Below are 12,971 nucleotides of genomic sequence, written 5' to 3'. Positions count from 1 at the left end.
CCAGGACAGCTGTGGAGGAGTGAGCACCGAGGGAGATCAGGCTTGGCTGACCAAGCCGTTTATGTCTGTATTTGGGTTTGCGTTTGGCCTTTGTGTGTTGGCTACCTCAGGAGGCAAGTGACTTAGTGTCGCGGACAGTGTGGTGCCTCTTCCATGTGGGTTTTACAGTGAGTGTATGGTAGAAGGTGCTGCCGCTCGGGAGAGGGCCTGCTGTAGGGATACAAGTTGGACAGAAAGGGAGTGCTGGAAAAGGGAAATCTCACGCACTTCCTGTTCTGCTGTGGTGAAGAACAAGTCTTCTTGCCTCGGCCGGTTTATCTGCTCTGTCCATCTCTGCCTGGGGAACTCTTTGATGCGGAGCTGATCCGAAGGTTACAGTCTCCTTATCAACTCCATGCTTACCTCTGTTTGTTTTTATTCTGAAGTTCGCTCCCTCATTTTGCAATAACCCACAGGGTGCTGGGTGTTGCGCCAGCAGTGCCTCAATGAAGGATCTTCATTCAACACCTTTCCCTTCCCGTCACACCAATCAATGTGACTCCTGCGTTTTCCAGCAGCATTCGCTACACAGTCCAGACTTTAGTCAAGCCTTGGTTGGCGGTCAGAAAGGCTACCAGACCTACCGGGACCTACCATGGGATCTTCAAAAGTAGGTGGCCTGTTTTAACTCGGCAAGTCTGATTTGGGGTAATGGTGGTAAAGGGTACTGCCTATGGGACAGCTTTAGGACTTCAAGGACTTACATAGGTTCCAGAAAAGAAATCTGTTTGTTCTCTTGCCTGATCTTGGACCTCACTGCTCTATCTCTGCCCCTTTCATCCTTATAGACCTAGGGTGCATCATGGATCTGTCTGAAATGTGCAGCCTGAAAAGGGGCGATAGGCAGAGGGAAAGCAAAACAGCAAGTTGCCGGCTGAAAGGGAGGTTTTGGAGGTTGTGGTCTGGATGAAAAGAGTAACATATGGCTGGAGTGAGAAATGCAGAGGGAAATTCTTCCTTAGCATGGCCAGGAGCACAAAGATTTGCTTTCTATTTAGAAACATGATGTGATGGCTTAGGTTGGCATTTACCTCTCCTCCCTGTGATTGTCTTATCCTGTCCCCAGCAGGCTTTTATTGCAGCAATGCAGAATCCAGGAAGCTCTTTTGTGTAATAATCAAATGTTAATAACACGATTTTTGGAAACCATGGCTTTTGGTCAGGTCTAGTTGCAATATTATTTCCCCCAAACCCTACAAAAGGTTCCAGTTAAATCAGAGATGGCAGCACAACTACATAAGAAGAATGCTGTAGGTGTTCATCATTCCAGTTTTGACCCTAGTACTTTTAAGGAAGAGGTCGTGATTTCTAGGGCTTAATGACAAGGTGTTTTTAAGACAGTGCTGGAAATTTCAGAGTATTTTTACAAAAATAAGTCTCCCAGCTGCAACACTCTACTATGCTCTCTTGGGTCAGCGCAGGGATCTGGTCATAAAGGTACAGTGAGCCTCCTGGAATTTGTTGTTTCTGTTTAACACTCTGGCTCCTGATTCATGTGGCAGTAGGAGATGCTCAGTCTCCCTTGAGTTTGTTTTTTGCTGTTGCCTCAGCAACTGATGAAGTTTAAAAGTATGACCTCAGAAAAAAAATCCAAAAGAATCTGATTTTTTTTTTTTTAACACCCTAATGATTTGGCTGGATGGCTGGATTTTTGTGTGTGATTGCTGAAGACTACAATATTAGTCTCCTCTCTGGCATTGCTTTGATTGCAAGATGCTACTTATTTTTTCCATCCTCAGTATTTTTAAAAATCAGGGGTTTTTTTAATAATTTCTGGACACACTGAAATAGAAACATAAAACTTATTATTTTAGTCAATACAGTGTTGACTTTTGCCAGGAGAAGACTGACTTCAGCTTTTGGTTCTGTGCTCCTTAGCATTACCCTGCTCAATACCCAAAGATCCTCTGCCCTGTTTAATATCCATACCTTAAAAGCTATGCTGCTCGAACTGTCAGGGGAGGAAGAAATCCCCATCAGTTGTGAATACAAGTTTGTGCGTGTTACGTAAAGAGGGAAAACTAAGTGAGAGTTCTCTACCTAGCAGAATTGAAAAGCCATTCCTTTTTCTAGTTAGATGTAAATCTAGTCGCCGTGTCTTGTTGATATCGACAGTGGTGTAAATAATTTTAATAACAGTGTGCTAGAGGGTAGTTAAACAACATCTGAGTCCAGTTTGGTTGCCTCCTAGTTAGGAAATTATTTAGTTGTTTAAATAGTTGTTTAGATTATTATAAAATCTAAAGTGCATTAGGGGAAATCTGTGCTGGATAATTAAATATATACACATTTGGGAAGAGATAGAGACTGCTTGGTCTTAATCAAAGACCCTGTATAGCCTGTTAAATGTCCAGAGCTCTTCTCTGGGCAGGGATGTAGATGTGAGCGTGGAGCTGTAAGCCTTGCTTGTTGAGCACATCATGCTGTCTCTTATAAGAGTGGTGCTTCAGTATTAGCTTTATCCAGTTCCAAGATGCCTCTTTTCACAACATTTCAAGCTAAGTTGGAATGTGTGCTCCATAAAATCCTTCAGGAAGCAAAGTTGCTAAGGAAAACTGGGCGGAGTAGACAGCCTTGCTGGTCTCGTCCCTCTGTTGTGCTGTGCCCTGCAGTCTGGGAAGCAAATGCAGTTTCCTACCTGCAGCTTCCTCGTGAAGATCTTGTGCCCTGGCAGGGTGAGGTACGGAGTAGCTGGTGTTGTGTATGATAGGCTAAAAGTGAATATGTAGGTGGAAATGCAGTGCCACTTGCACCAATTTGTCATGCAGTAGGTGGGCAAAATGAGCGTAAATTATAGACTGCTGAGGTGTAGCAGGAACACTCATGTCCCATTGGCATTAGTGGGAGTTAACCTTGATTATTGCAGGAGGCAGATGTGGTTCCTGCGTGGTTCCAAACAGAAACCTATCCTGCTCAGTTTGCCCCAGAGTAGATCCTGATTCTGGGAAACCCCAGTGAAATACTTTTGATTCTGATACACACCACACCTGATTTGCCTCATATGGAATTTGTGTTTCCCTGCCACATTCACTCAGTTTCTGACCATTTTAGACAAGAAAACCAGAATGAGAAAGGATCTCTTCCTGAGCCTTAAAATCTAGTAATCTTCATTGACTGAGCAAGCCCCAGTGTAAACCCAGCAGCTTTTCTGGCCTCTGCTGTTTTTATTAGAAGTGCCTCACTTTATTTATTTTTCACAGACAGTTTTATGATTGGGCATTTTGGGTCAGCATAAGCTTTTAAAATCAAGTCATTCTGCTTCCACCACATACTCCTTCCATGTCTGTATTTCTGGTTACACAGAGATCTTAATTCTGAATGAAGTCGAGCTAACACAAAGCATGGGACGGCTTAATTTGACATGCTTCTGATACAAGACAATCTGAAAACTTCATGTGGACTGTGGACAGATTTGGTGATAACAGGGGGACATTTCATATCGAACTGAACATGGGAATTGTCCAGTTTCCCTGCCACTGGAGAAGTGCCTGGAGTTTCAGAGTCTCAGCTGAACCTCTTGTCTAAGGAACCTTCTCTAATTTCAGCAGCATTTCTCCCATGAAGAAATTTGTCCACCTCTGTTCAGTGAAAATAATTTTGCTAGATGACAGCATCCCATTGTTTATCTACTCAGCCTAGCAATTGTTTATTATATATAAAGTATAAAATACGGAAAAACTTGTTATTCAGCCAGAAATGTAAGCTTCCAAACTCCAGGAAAGGCTGGGTACTTTGGATCTGATTCTCAGTGGATATAAGCTGTCACAGATGCACACAAACTATCACAAAGGCAGAAGGGCTGGTCTGTTCTTTCAGACTTGCAGAACTCTTCAGGAGTGATGTAAGTATAGTTGTTCTACAGTGACATTTCACATACCAGTGAACAGATTTATCTCAGTAAACTTTAAAACACCATCACTGTCCTATTATGAGTATATTTATATATTACAATTATTGCTAAGGCCAATACAGTGGTTTTATCATTTTTTTTTCTGAAAGCACCTTAGTGAGAGAGAAGTACCGCACGTATTCTAAAATTGTGGAGAAAATTTGTCTGTCTAAGCATGCCTCTCTTATAGGACTAAAACCAAAGGACATTTAATAGCCCACAAGAGATCATCTCTAGGTGACTGTTTTGGGTTTGGCTGTTAGGCTGTCCTGTCAGCACCTTTCTTGAGCAGACACTTTCAGTGCGTGCATGCCAAAGCAGAGCTTGTGTTCTTTTCCATGCTGCATGCTGACTTAGCTAGACACTGCCTCTGATATGAAGCTCACTGCAGGTAATGGAGAGATTCCCACAGGTGTCAAAGCGTGCTTTCTGCCCTGGTGAGGAAGACCTTTGAGAGTCTTCCTCTGAAGCAGGTGGTTTGACTCATAGAAGGCAGTTTTAATTCTGCTTCTTTGCAAGAAGTGAATCTAAATTCCAGTAGGTAAAAGACACTCTTACTTCCTTTGTAAACTAACAGTTTCAGGCTGCAGTGAGGCAAGCGCATGCAAGATTTATTCAATGCAATGTTTATGATATGTTTATTGAAAGGTACCCTTAAAAAAACAAGTTAGGATATTAGGTAAGGTTTTTAATTTTTCCTTGAGACTGACTTTTTCCCCTCCGAAACTCCTCTGTTACTAAAAGTCAACAGACATTATTAGCTGTGTCCTTCTTACGTCTGCCTTGTAAAATGCATAAGGGGAGGCATCCCTCTTGCTCTTGCTCACGTTATTGGCGTGAGCTCCTTGTTGAGAAGAAGGTTCCTGGGAGGCCTCTTTGTGCTCATGATGGGTCGGAACACAAGTACAGAATAAAAGGCTTCACCTACTACCACTCAGGAAAGGTCTCAGCGGGTATTTCTAGGAAAATGCCAGCTGAATGTCAGTTGAAAAAGCCAAGACAGTGTTAGGAATTATTAGGTAACAAAGAGAGGACAACCAAGTAAAATTGTTATGTCAGTGTGGACAATTTTATATCAGTTTTTCTTGTTTCTCTTTATCAGCAAATATTTAACTCCTCTTCCTAACTGGACAAATCTTAATCTGGGATTTGGCAGTCTTTTGCCAAGAGAGAAAATCCAGTTCCTGATTGCAGTGTATTTAAGATTACTGCACGGGCATGGTCTCTAGGAAAGAGCAGAGTCTCTGGGGTAGAGGGGAGGACCACGTAGGCTGCAGGCAGAAGGGACCCTGACAGAAAGCCCACTGAGGGCAGTGGGAGGCTTCCAGCTGGTATTTGGTTCAGGCTTCAAATCTCCGTTTCTGCTCTGGAGGATTTCAGTGACCTTCTCAGCTGGAGTGTTTTTAATCCTGCTGTGCATTTCTAGGTTACGCTCCTTGTTCCCTCTCTGTTAAGCAGATAGTTCCAAAGTAGTCAGCAGGGACTGCTTGACTCCTGATCTGAGAAAATAAATTCCCACCGTTGAACTTTTATCAGCTCTCTGCAGAGTATTCAAGCTCTGATGGGTCATCATGTGCATCGAAGCTGTTTCAGTTCTGGGGTAGTTAACTTCTCTTGTGTGTATTGAATCCCTCTAAGTACTGTCCAACTTTACACAATGGGACATGTTGTCAGATGAAATAATTCATCTTTGAGGAATGAACCTCAGGAAACAGAGCAAAGCAGCAATAAAGCTCAAAGTTAATGGGAATGAAAAAATATTAGCCCAGCAATCTTTGTGGTTTTGTCTCACAGATACCTTTGAAAACTTGGATTTGAAATCCTCCTGGTGTGCTCAGTCTGCACGTCTATTCAAATGGGGAAGCATCCAGATGGTACAGCCTAACCAAGGACATTTTGCTCAAAAATACCTGTTGTTTTTAAAACTAGTTTGTTTTTTTTTTTAAACAAATTAGGAGTGGAAAGTAAACCTTAATAGTCATTTTGTCTTGTTATTTAAAAGGAAAGGGGAAAGTTTATTGAGAAAAAAAGGAAGAAAAAAGAAGACATCCCAAATTCTGAAACAGCCCCCCCCCTTAAGTGACTTTCTAAGATGTATTTATCAAACAGCTTCTCATCTGAGGAAATTCAGTTTAGAAGCTGACGGTGAGTCCCCTCTGCACCTCTTTGAAAAGATGGTCTCAAACAGGTTTCATGAATTAAGTGAAAGTCACGTGTGTGAGTAAAATTATATGTGCGAGTTAACTGTTGTGGACTGGGTTTCTGTTTGCTAACTGGTAAAATGGAACTTGAAAGGGAAGAAATAAAGAATAAGAGTTAAAAAAAATGTTATACTATGTAGAAAAGAACGCTGAAAAGGTTTCAAATTATATAGTACTTGATATTTAACTGTGTCCCAGCCATGTTACTTCTGGTCTGAAACCGCTCTTTCACTGGTATGAGAGGCAGTAATTTCTTCACGTTCACCGACTGCGGTGTGGAGGTGGCATTCAGCCTTTCAAATGGGCTTCTCAAACCCAGCATTTTGGTTTGGGGCAATGCCAGGATCATTATAGCTGAAAGACCTTCTGAGTGTTTTTCCTTCTGTGCTGCTTAAACAAAACAACTGCTTTTCAAATGAGAGTATCCACAAGAATGAATGTGAGTAGGTTGTGTCAAGTTAAATGTGGTTTTTTGTTTGTTTTGTTGTTTTTTCTTGTAACTTAGTCTCAGTTTTGCAAAGCATATAAGCCATGCAAAGGACTACCAGCTGGAGTAGCGGGAAAAAAAACCCCAACAAACCCACATGACAAATTAAAGCTGAACTCGCCACTGACTTCATGGTTTCACCTACAAGCTACTATTTAGAAATATTCTTCTTAATGAGGTAGAGTCCTGACTATTTATACCTGCATATTTTAATTTCTCCAGTTAAAGTTTTAAGGCAACTTCTATACAGTAGTTCCAGAAATAACTTTGGAGCTGCTCATCTCCAAACCCTTAATAGGACTGTTTAATTTCCATTTATTTTTTTTTCTGCTGTGGATTCACAGATGTATTTTGAAGCACACCAGATGAGATGATAGATTAATTAATAGCCATTTTAGAGGATAGCAGGAGTGAAGGAAATGCTAGCTAGGGGATCCAAGACAAGTCAGAACAGATATGAGTGACAAATGAGTATTCCCATTTTCACTCAATCAAATGTCACGATATTTAGCCTGAGTCAGTTGTTTTCCAAGCAGAAGTAATAAGGCCGTAATCATAAGGCTTTACAATGAAATTAAAATGAAATATCAGAACCTGCTCTGATATTTATATACAGTGCACAGTGTGCTTGTTCTCTCAAGCAGCTGCAGTGGTCGCTTGCAATTATTTTCAGCTTATTTTATTGTATTTAAACTTCTAGCTCATGAGGGATGTGTTCAGGAAGTGAGCTATGTGTACTTTGTTATGAATGTGGGAACTTGCTGAGATGCCTCATACCTTCAGGGGAGGATCCCTGCAGCCTGCTTTCCTGGGGGAGGCCGTACCTTAACCTGGAGGTGTACGTGTTTGCATGAGTGAGGTAGCTGGCTCTAGAGCGAAGGACTCCTTGCCAGAAACTATGGCTTCCTGTTCTGTATTTTGTAATGGCTGATAACATAATAGGAAATGGCTTTAAGGATCTTCAGATGTCTTTGAGTTTATAGCCAAAGGCAGAATTTGCTGTAAGTAACTTTTTTCAGGCAGTTTTTTGCCTAACTATACTAGTGACCTACTGACTGTTGGCTTGCCTTGAGTTAATTTGGATTAGCACCTGTGTAATTATGAGCATGGCAGAGAGAAGTATCTGGCAAGGCTTCCCAGCTATGTTCCCTGGTCTGCTCACATGTCCTTGCCCTTCCCTGTCACTCCATCACTTCAGCAAATACTGCTTAAAGCAGTGCTTGGCTTTTACTTTTAGATTTAGTCTGAGTAAAATAGGAAGCAGAGGCTGGCCCTCTGAAATCTCTTTATCTTTTTTGTCCAGCCCTGCTTTGCAGGCTGAAATGGACTGAGCAGCTTGGATAATGTATAGATATGTACTATATAAAGCATGGGATGCTTTTTTGCCAATTTTATTGCACAAAGCAGTTTTGGGAGCAGAGGTGCCAGTGTGTCTGTGGTAACTGATTTGTTTAAGCAATTGAAAGCTGCCTGCATTGCTGTATGAAAGTTCACCTAGCTGAAAATGAAGTTTTATTCTTGCAAATTTCCAGTCAGGGATCACATAAGAAAGTATTTAGTGGGACTCCTATTTAATTTGGCCCATATAAGAAAAAAAACCCGCAAACGCTCAAACCCTGTCTGTGTTCTGTGACTTCTAGCATATCCCAACATCTATTTCAAAATAGTCTTGAGTCATGGTTTCATTTTCAAGGGTGTTGGGTGAGAAGTCAATTAATACTGCTGGGAAGAATCAGCTGATGTTGAGGAAGAAAACTTGAGCTTCATTTTGTGGAGGGGGGGGAGGATTAAATAGAAAAGGGTCTCTTCTTAATCTTCTCCCCTTGTTCTTATTTTCCCCCAGAATTCACCAGCCAGTCATCAAAATAAGACATCTTGAGCCCTGGAAAATTGCTCTAATCGTTATTGGAACAGCAGTGGCAGCAGCTATCACCATTGGTCTCCTAGTTTATTTTCTGGCATATGGTAAGTTTTATGTAACATATCACTGTTCCTATGTTTAGTGCATTTCCTTTGTGCTTGTGGTGCCACACAATGCTGGGAGTTTGCTTTGATTAGTCTGTCTAAAGCTCATTTGGGGAAAAACCACCGGCTTTAGAGCTCTCTTTCCTTCCTCATTTAGCATCATTGCAGATCTCATAGGAACATTTCCTGCTGTGCAGGGTGGTTTAGGGCTGTGGTTTCTGTTGGCTTTTGCTTGCTTTCACTCCTTTCACATCTTCCTCATGATCTACTTCTGTGATGAGGTCAACACGCAAGCCTTCTGGTCTCCCTTATGCAAGTGACAAACAGCCTTCCACTTGTGCCTACCTGTGGTGTTTCTCTGTTCCTTTGCCCTCATCACCAGCAGCTGCCTGCCAGGGCTTGGCGTTGAGTGGGCATACAGGCCAGGAAGGAACGTAGCTGACCAGCAGGATTGCGATCCCGTGTGAGCCCACAGTGCTGTTGGCTGGGCCCAGATGTAACTTTTGGGACAACTGGGCTTTTTGTGCACTACTTGGCTTAGATCACTTAACTCAACTGAGTTCTTGCTCCTGGGCTCCTAGCTTTTGGAAGCTGTATTTGAATGGGTTGGATACAGTTGAAGGCTCATCCACTCCCTAGATGTCTGGGTATCAGTCAGCCCCAGGTGTTTCTCTAAAGTTCATTTGCCTTGGTGCTTTGAGAGTTGCCTGTTCCTCTTCTTTCCCCTACAGATCAGAAGCTGTTCTATTACAGTGGCAACATAAAAATCACCAACATCCGGTACAATAATGAATTGTCCAGACAGTCCTCAGGAAGGTTTAGAGACCTGAGCGAGAGGGTGGAGAGACTGGTAAGTTTGGACCATTGTGACTTTCTGTTATTAAGGACTGTGTGATAATACAGGAGTCATTAATATGAACAGCACACTCTTAGACCACAGGTGTCTGGCGTACCCTGAGCCCCCATGGTTAGCAGACCTGGGAAATGGATAGCATGAAAGTCATGATCATACCTGGCGGACCAGGCACTTGCCAGTCTGCTTGTTCCAGCATGTCACGTCTCTTTGTCCCTGAAGTGGATTGACAATAATCTCAGCTTCCTCTTATATCACTAATCTATGTGTGTTTTCTCTTTCCCTGCCCTAAGCCTGGCTTTGTGATTTATGCCCCAGTGTCTCTAAGGAAAGCATGCTTTTACGCCCTCTCCTTGGGTGTAAAGGGATGGAGAGGGATGGAGAACTCTACCTGTCAGGCTGTTGCTGTGTGTTGGGAAAAAAATACACAAGCCCTTTTCCTGTGCCTTTGGTACGTTTTATTGGGAAACCCTCCTACAAATAGCAGAGGCTGCTGAGTGGCTCTCAGTCATACAGTAGCTATGGAAATAAATAGACACATTGCAATTTCCTTTCTTGTTTTCTCTTTGAGACACTTCCCCACAGATGATAATTACAGAGTTCAGCTCTTTACAGCAATAAGCATGTGATTGTGCTTGTATCTTTTTGTGTTTCATTCATCAGAGTCCGATGTGTATCTCTTACCTCCTGTTTAGCAACCTTGCACAGATACTCAGTTAATAGGACAATCAATGCTGTGGTCCCCACTATCATTTAATTTAGGGCCATGCCACTTGTCCACAGCAAATTGTGAGCTGTGGTGAACATTGTTCTGGAGAAGTAGGGTGCTATATAGGGATTCAGCAGTACTAACGTCTCTTCCCAGCTCTACTGCTGAGAGCCTCGGAGATCTTAGTCAAGTTGTCCTCTTTTCTATATCTGTTTCCTTTCTGCCCTCTTTGCCTACCAGGGACTGTACCGTATTTCCCAAGATCTGCTCCTGGTGTATGTCTGTACGTATAGATTCTTACATAAGCTGCATTTACTTAGGTGCTGCCACTTTACAACTATTACCTAATAATTGCAGGCTTTTAACCTTGTGATATAGGACCTTGGAGAGGGAACATTCTCCCTGACCAAGAAGACATTGTGTATTGCTGAGGCAGGAGGAAGTCAAGGGCTGGGGAGAAGTCTGAGGATTAACTCTTCATTCAGTAAAGTTGCATCCCTTTCTCTCAGTCCATTCCCTCTTCATTTTTTTAAAAATGTGGCTCCTTTGGCAAAGAAATACTTATTTTAGCTAAGAAGTTCTTTCAAACAGAGTCCAATGCAGTCAGATTTCCTCTGAACGTGGCTATTAATTTAGATGCTTGAATGGAAGCCAGTGCTTTAGAAATCCTGTCTCCTCTATGAGTGTTGAGCACTTCTGACAGTAGTGACAGTAAATACCAGTGCTGGTTGAGCAGTGAGAACCCTTATTTCAGAGCACGTTAATTGTAACTGATAAGTAACACCATAAACATACAGAGAACTGTGTTGCCTTTCCTTCATTCCTGTGACTTTTCTTAAGAGCTGTCTTTAATTCAGCCATTAACTTCTACCTCCCTCTCTCAAATTTGGTGAGTTCTTTGCTGTAATTTTAGGTCAGCTGATATAAATGGCACGGGTTTATGTCTTTAGCTCCAGGTGTTCCATCTAACAAGGTTGTATGAGATTGAGAATTGTCCATAAGCTTATTTAAATTGACTCCATACACTAATGAATAACAGTATTTTCCTTGTAAGTCTGATTCTCTACAAGCAAAACTCAGCTTGTGGTGATAAAAATCAAAGCAATCTTTCCAAAGTCAGAAATATCCTCTTGACTTCTTGACAGCTCAGAACATCCACACTTCTATATTCATGGTTTTCATACCGCCTCTTTAACAGAGGATAGACTTGAGTTTTTTATCACATTTTCTGATTTGCCTGGGTTTACCAAAATCCTTTGCAGTCTTTCTCCAGCTGGTGTCAAGGTTTTGGGTGTCCAATCCTTCCCATCCTCATAGTAGTAACGATACCTTATGCTCAAGTTGTGTAACAGTGAGTCAATGCAGATAAATGCAATGTCTTTCACAATACTTGGTGCAAAGTGAACAGAAGTGAATCATCTCTGATAATCAGAAGCATTCAAATTACCTGAGTTAGTGCAACTCCCTGCCAAGTGCTCCCTTCTCTGATCCCTCCCTGATGAAGCCTCCTTTGTTTGTCCCCAGAACAACCCTGAAAGGAGCTCTTTTGAGAGTTGATATTTCACCAGAGAAAATGTTTTTCCTCCCATAGGGAAGTCATCCCAAGCCTTCCTTGGGACTGGCAGCAAACGTTCTGATGTTTTCTTTTGTTCAGTAGTAACACCCATTGTGTGAACGACATTCCTGACTCTCTTATCTCATTGAAAGTGGGAGGGAATGCAACGAGATCATGCCAGAGAGCTGATGAAGCTGGTGCACTAGTCAACATCTCAGGGCTGACTGGAAAGTCTGGAAAATGTCTTGTGGGGTGGAGCTGGGGGGACTGAGGAACAGATGATGAAATGTCTTTGTTCCTTGCCTGGCTTCCTGCAAGTGGTTGTGAGGGTTCCCTTTGTGTTCTCTTGAAAACCAAACCAGACTGAATGCCACTGCGGAAAGAGATGTTCCAGCTCACCAGAGCCTCCTCATTTTTCTAGCTGGACCAGTCGTCCTTCCCTTGCCAAGCTAAAATGCACTGTGCCAGACGATTCCTTCTTGCATGGATAAAAAGGGCACAGTCACAGCTTTCATGGCTCCTTCCCCAAGGAGCCTCTATTTTATAGTGGGTTCACTTAATGCTTGGCTGATATCCACAACTTTTACCCACTGTTTTTCTCCAACTCCTGCACCAGAACTGGATTTTTTTTTCTTCTCCCACAAAATGTATTCATTCTTTTGGATTTCCCAAGAATGCCTTGGAGGCCCTAACTGCCCTCTTACTAACAGCATCCCAGGGGAGATTTCCAAGGCCCTGCTCTAAGCTTTGCTTTTTCAGCCCTTCTGGCACCCCAAAGTGAGGAGAGAGCTGAGACAGCCAGCTCAAGATAGACCTGGGTGTTGGAATGATCCCAGTTGCCTGCTCTGTGCGCAGGGAGGAGGGTGGAGGGGCTTTGTGTCCAGTGTGGAAAGTCATCTTTGACCCCAAGGTAAGCAGGTGTGCACTCAGAAGAGCTCGAAATTAGTGCCTCATCAAGCCCATCTTAATGAGAATTGTCTTGGCTGAAGGCTGGCCAAGTGTCTAGTTGTGCGAGAGCAGTGGATACCAAGCAGCCACAGCAGGTTACCCCTTCAGTACATGGCTGGTTGCTAAATAGAAATGGACACCAGCCTTTACCCTGCCCACCAGTGACTTGCAAATGTACCTGTCTGTTCTTTTTACCACTACAATAACTTTCTGATACTTTCTCCTAGATGTTGTGGACTTTCCCCTCTTCAAGGACAACCTATGCCACCTTTCTCCTTACGCTAGTATCTCCCTGTCTCCTTCTCCTCTGGCCAGAGTTGTTCCC

General features: G+C 42.7%; 1 protein-coding gene across 1 annotated transcript in view; it reads left to right on the top strand.

Annotated features, from left to right (window-relative positions):
- LOC104324502 (transmembrane protease serine 11E-like) overlaps positions 1-12,971 on the top strand; it is a 47,746-nt gene continuing 34,775 nt past the window's right edge. The window contains exons 1-3 of the mRNA XM_009928748.2: positions 1-649; positions 8,460-8,581; positions 9,313-9,431. Coding sequence (XP_009927050.1) covers positions 486-649; positions 8,460-8,581; positions 9,313-9,431 — 405 coding nt within the window. The 5' untranslated portion in view covers positions 1-485. The remainder of the gene's footprint in view (positions 650-8,459; positions 8,582-9,312; positions 9,432-12,971) is intronic.

This window comes from Haliaeetus albicilla, chromosome 1, assembly GCF_947461875.1.
Source record: "Haliaeetus albicilla chromosome 1, bHalAlb1.1, whole genome shotgun sequence".
In the NCBI taxonomy this organism is placed as follows: domain Eukaryota; kingdom Metazoa; phylum Chordata; class Aves; order Accipitriformes; family Accipitridae; genus Haliaeetus; species Haliaeetus albicilla.
Note: the sequence above shows the minus strand (reverse complement) of the source record. Positions and strands in the feature narration are given on the sequence as shown.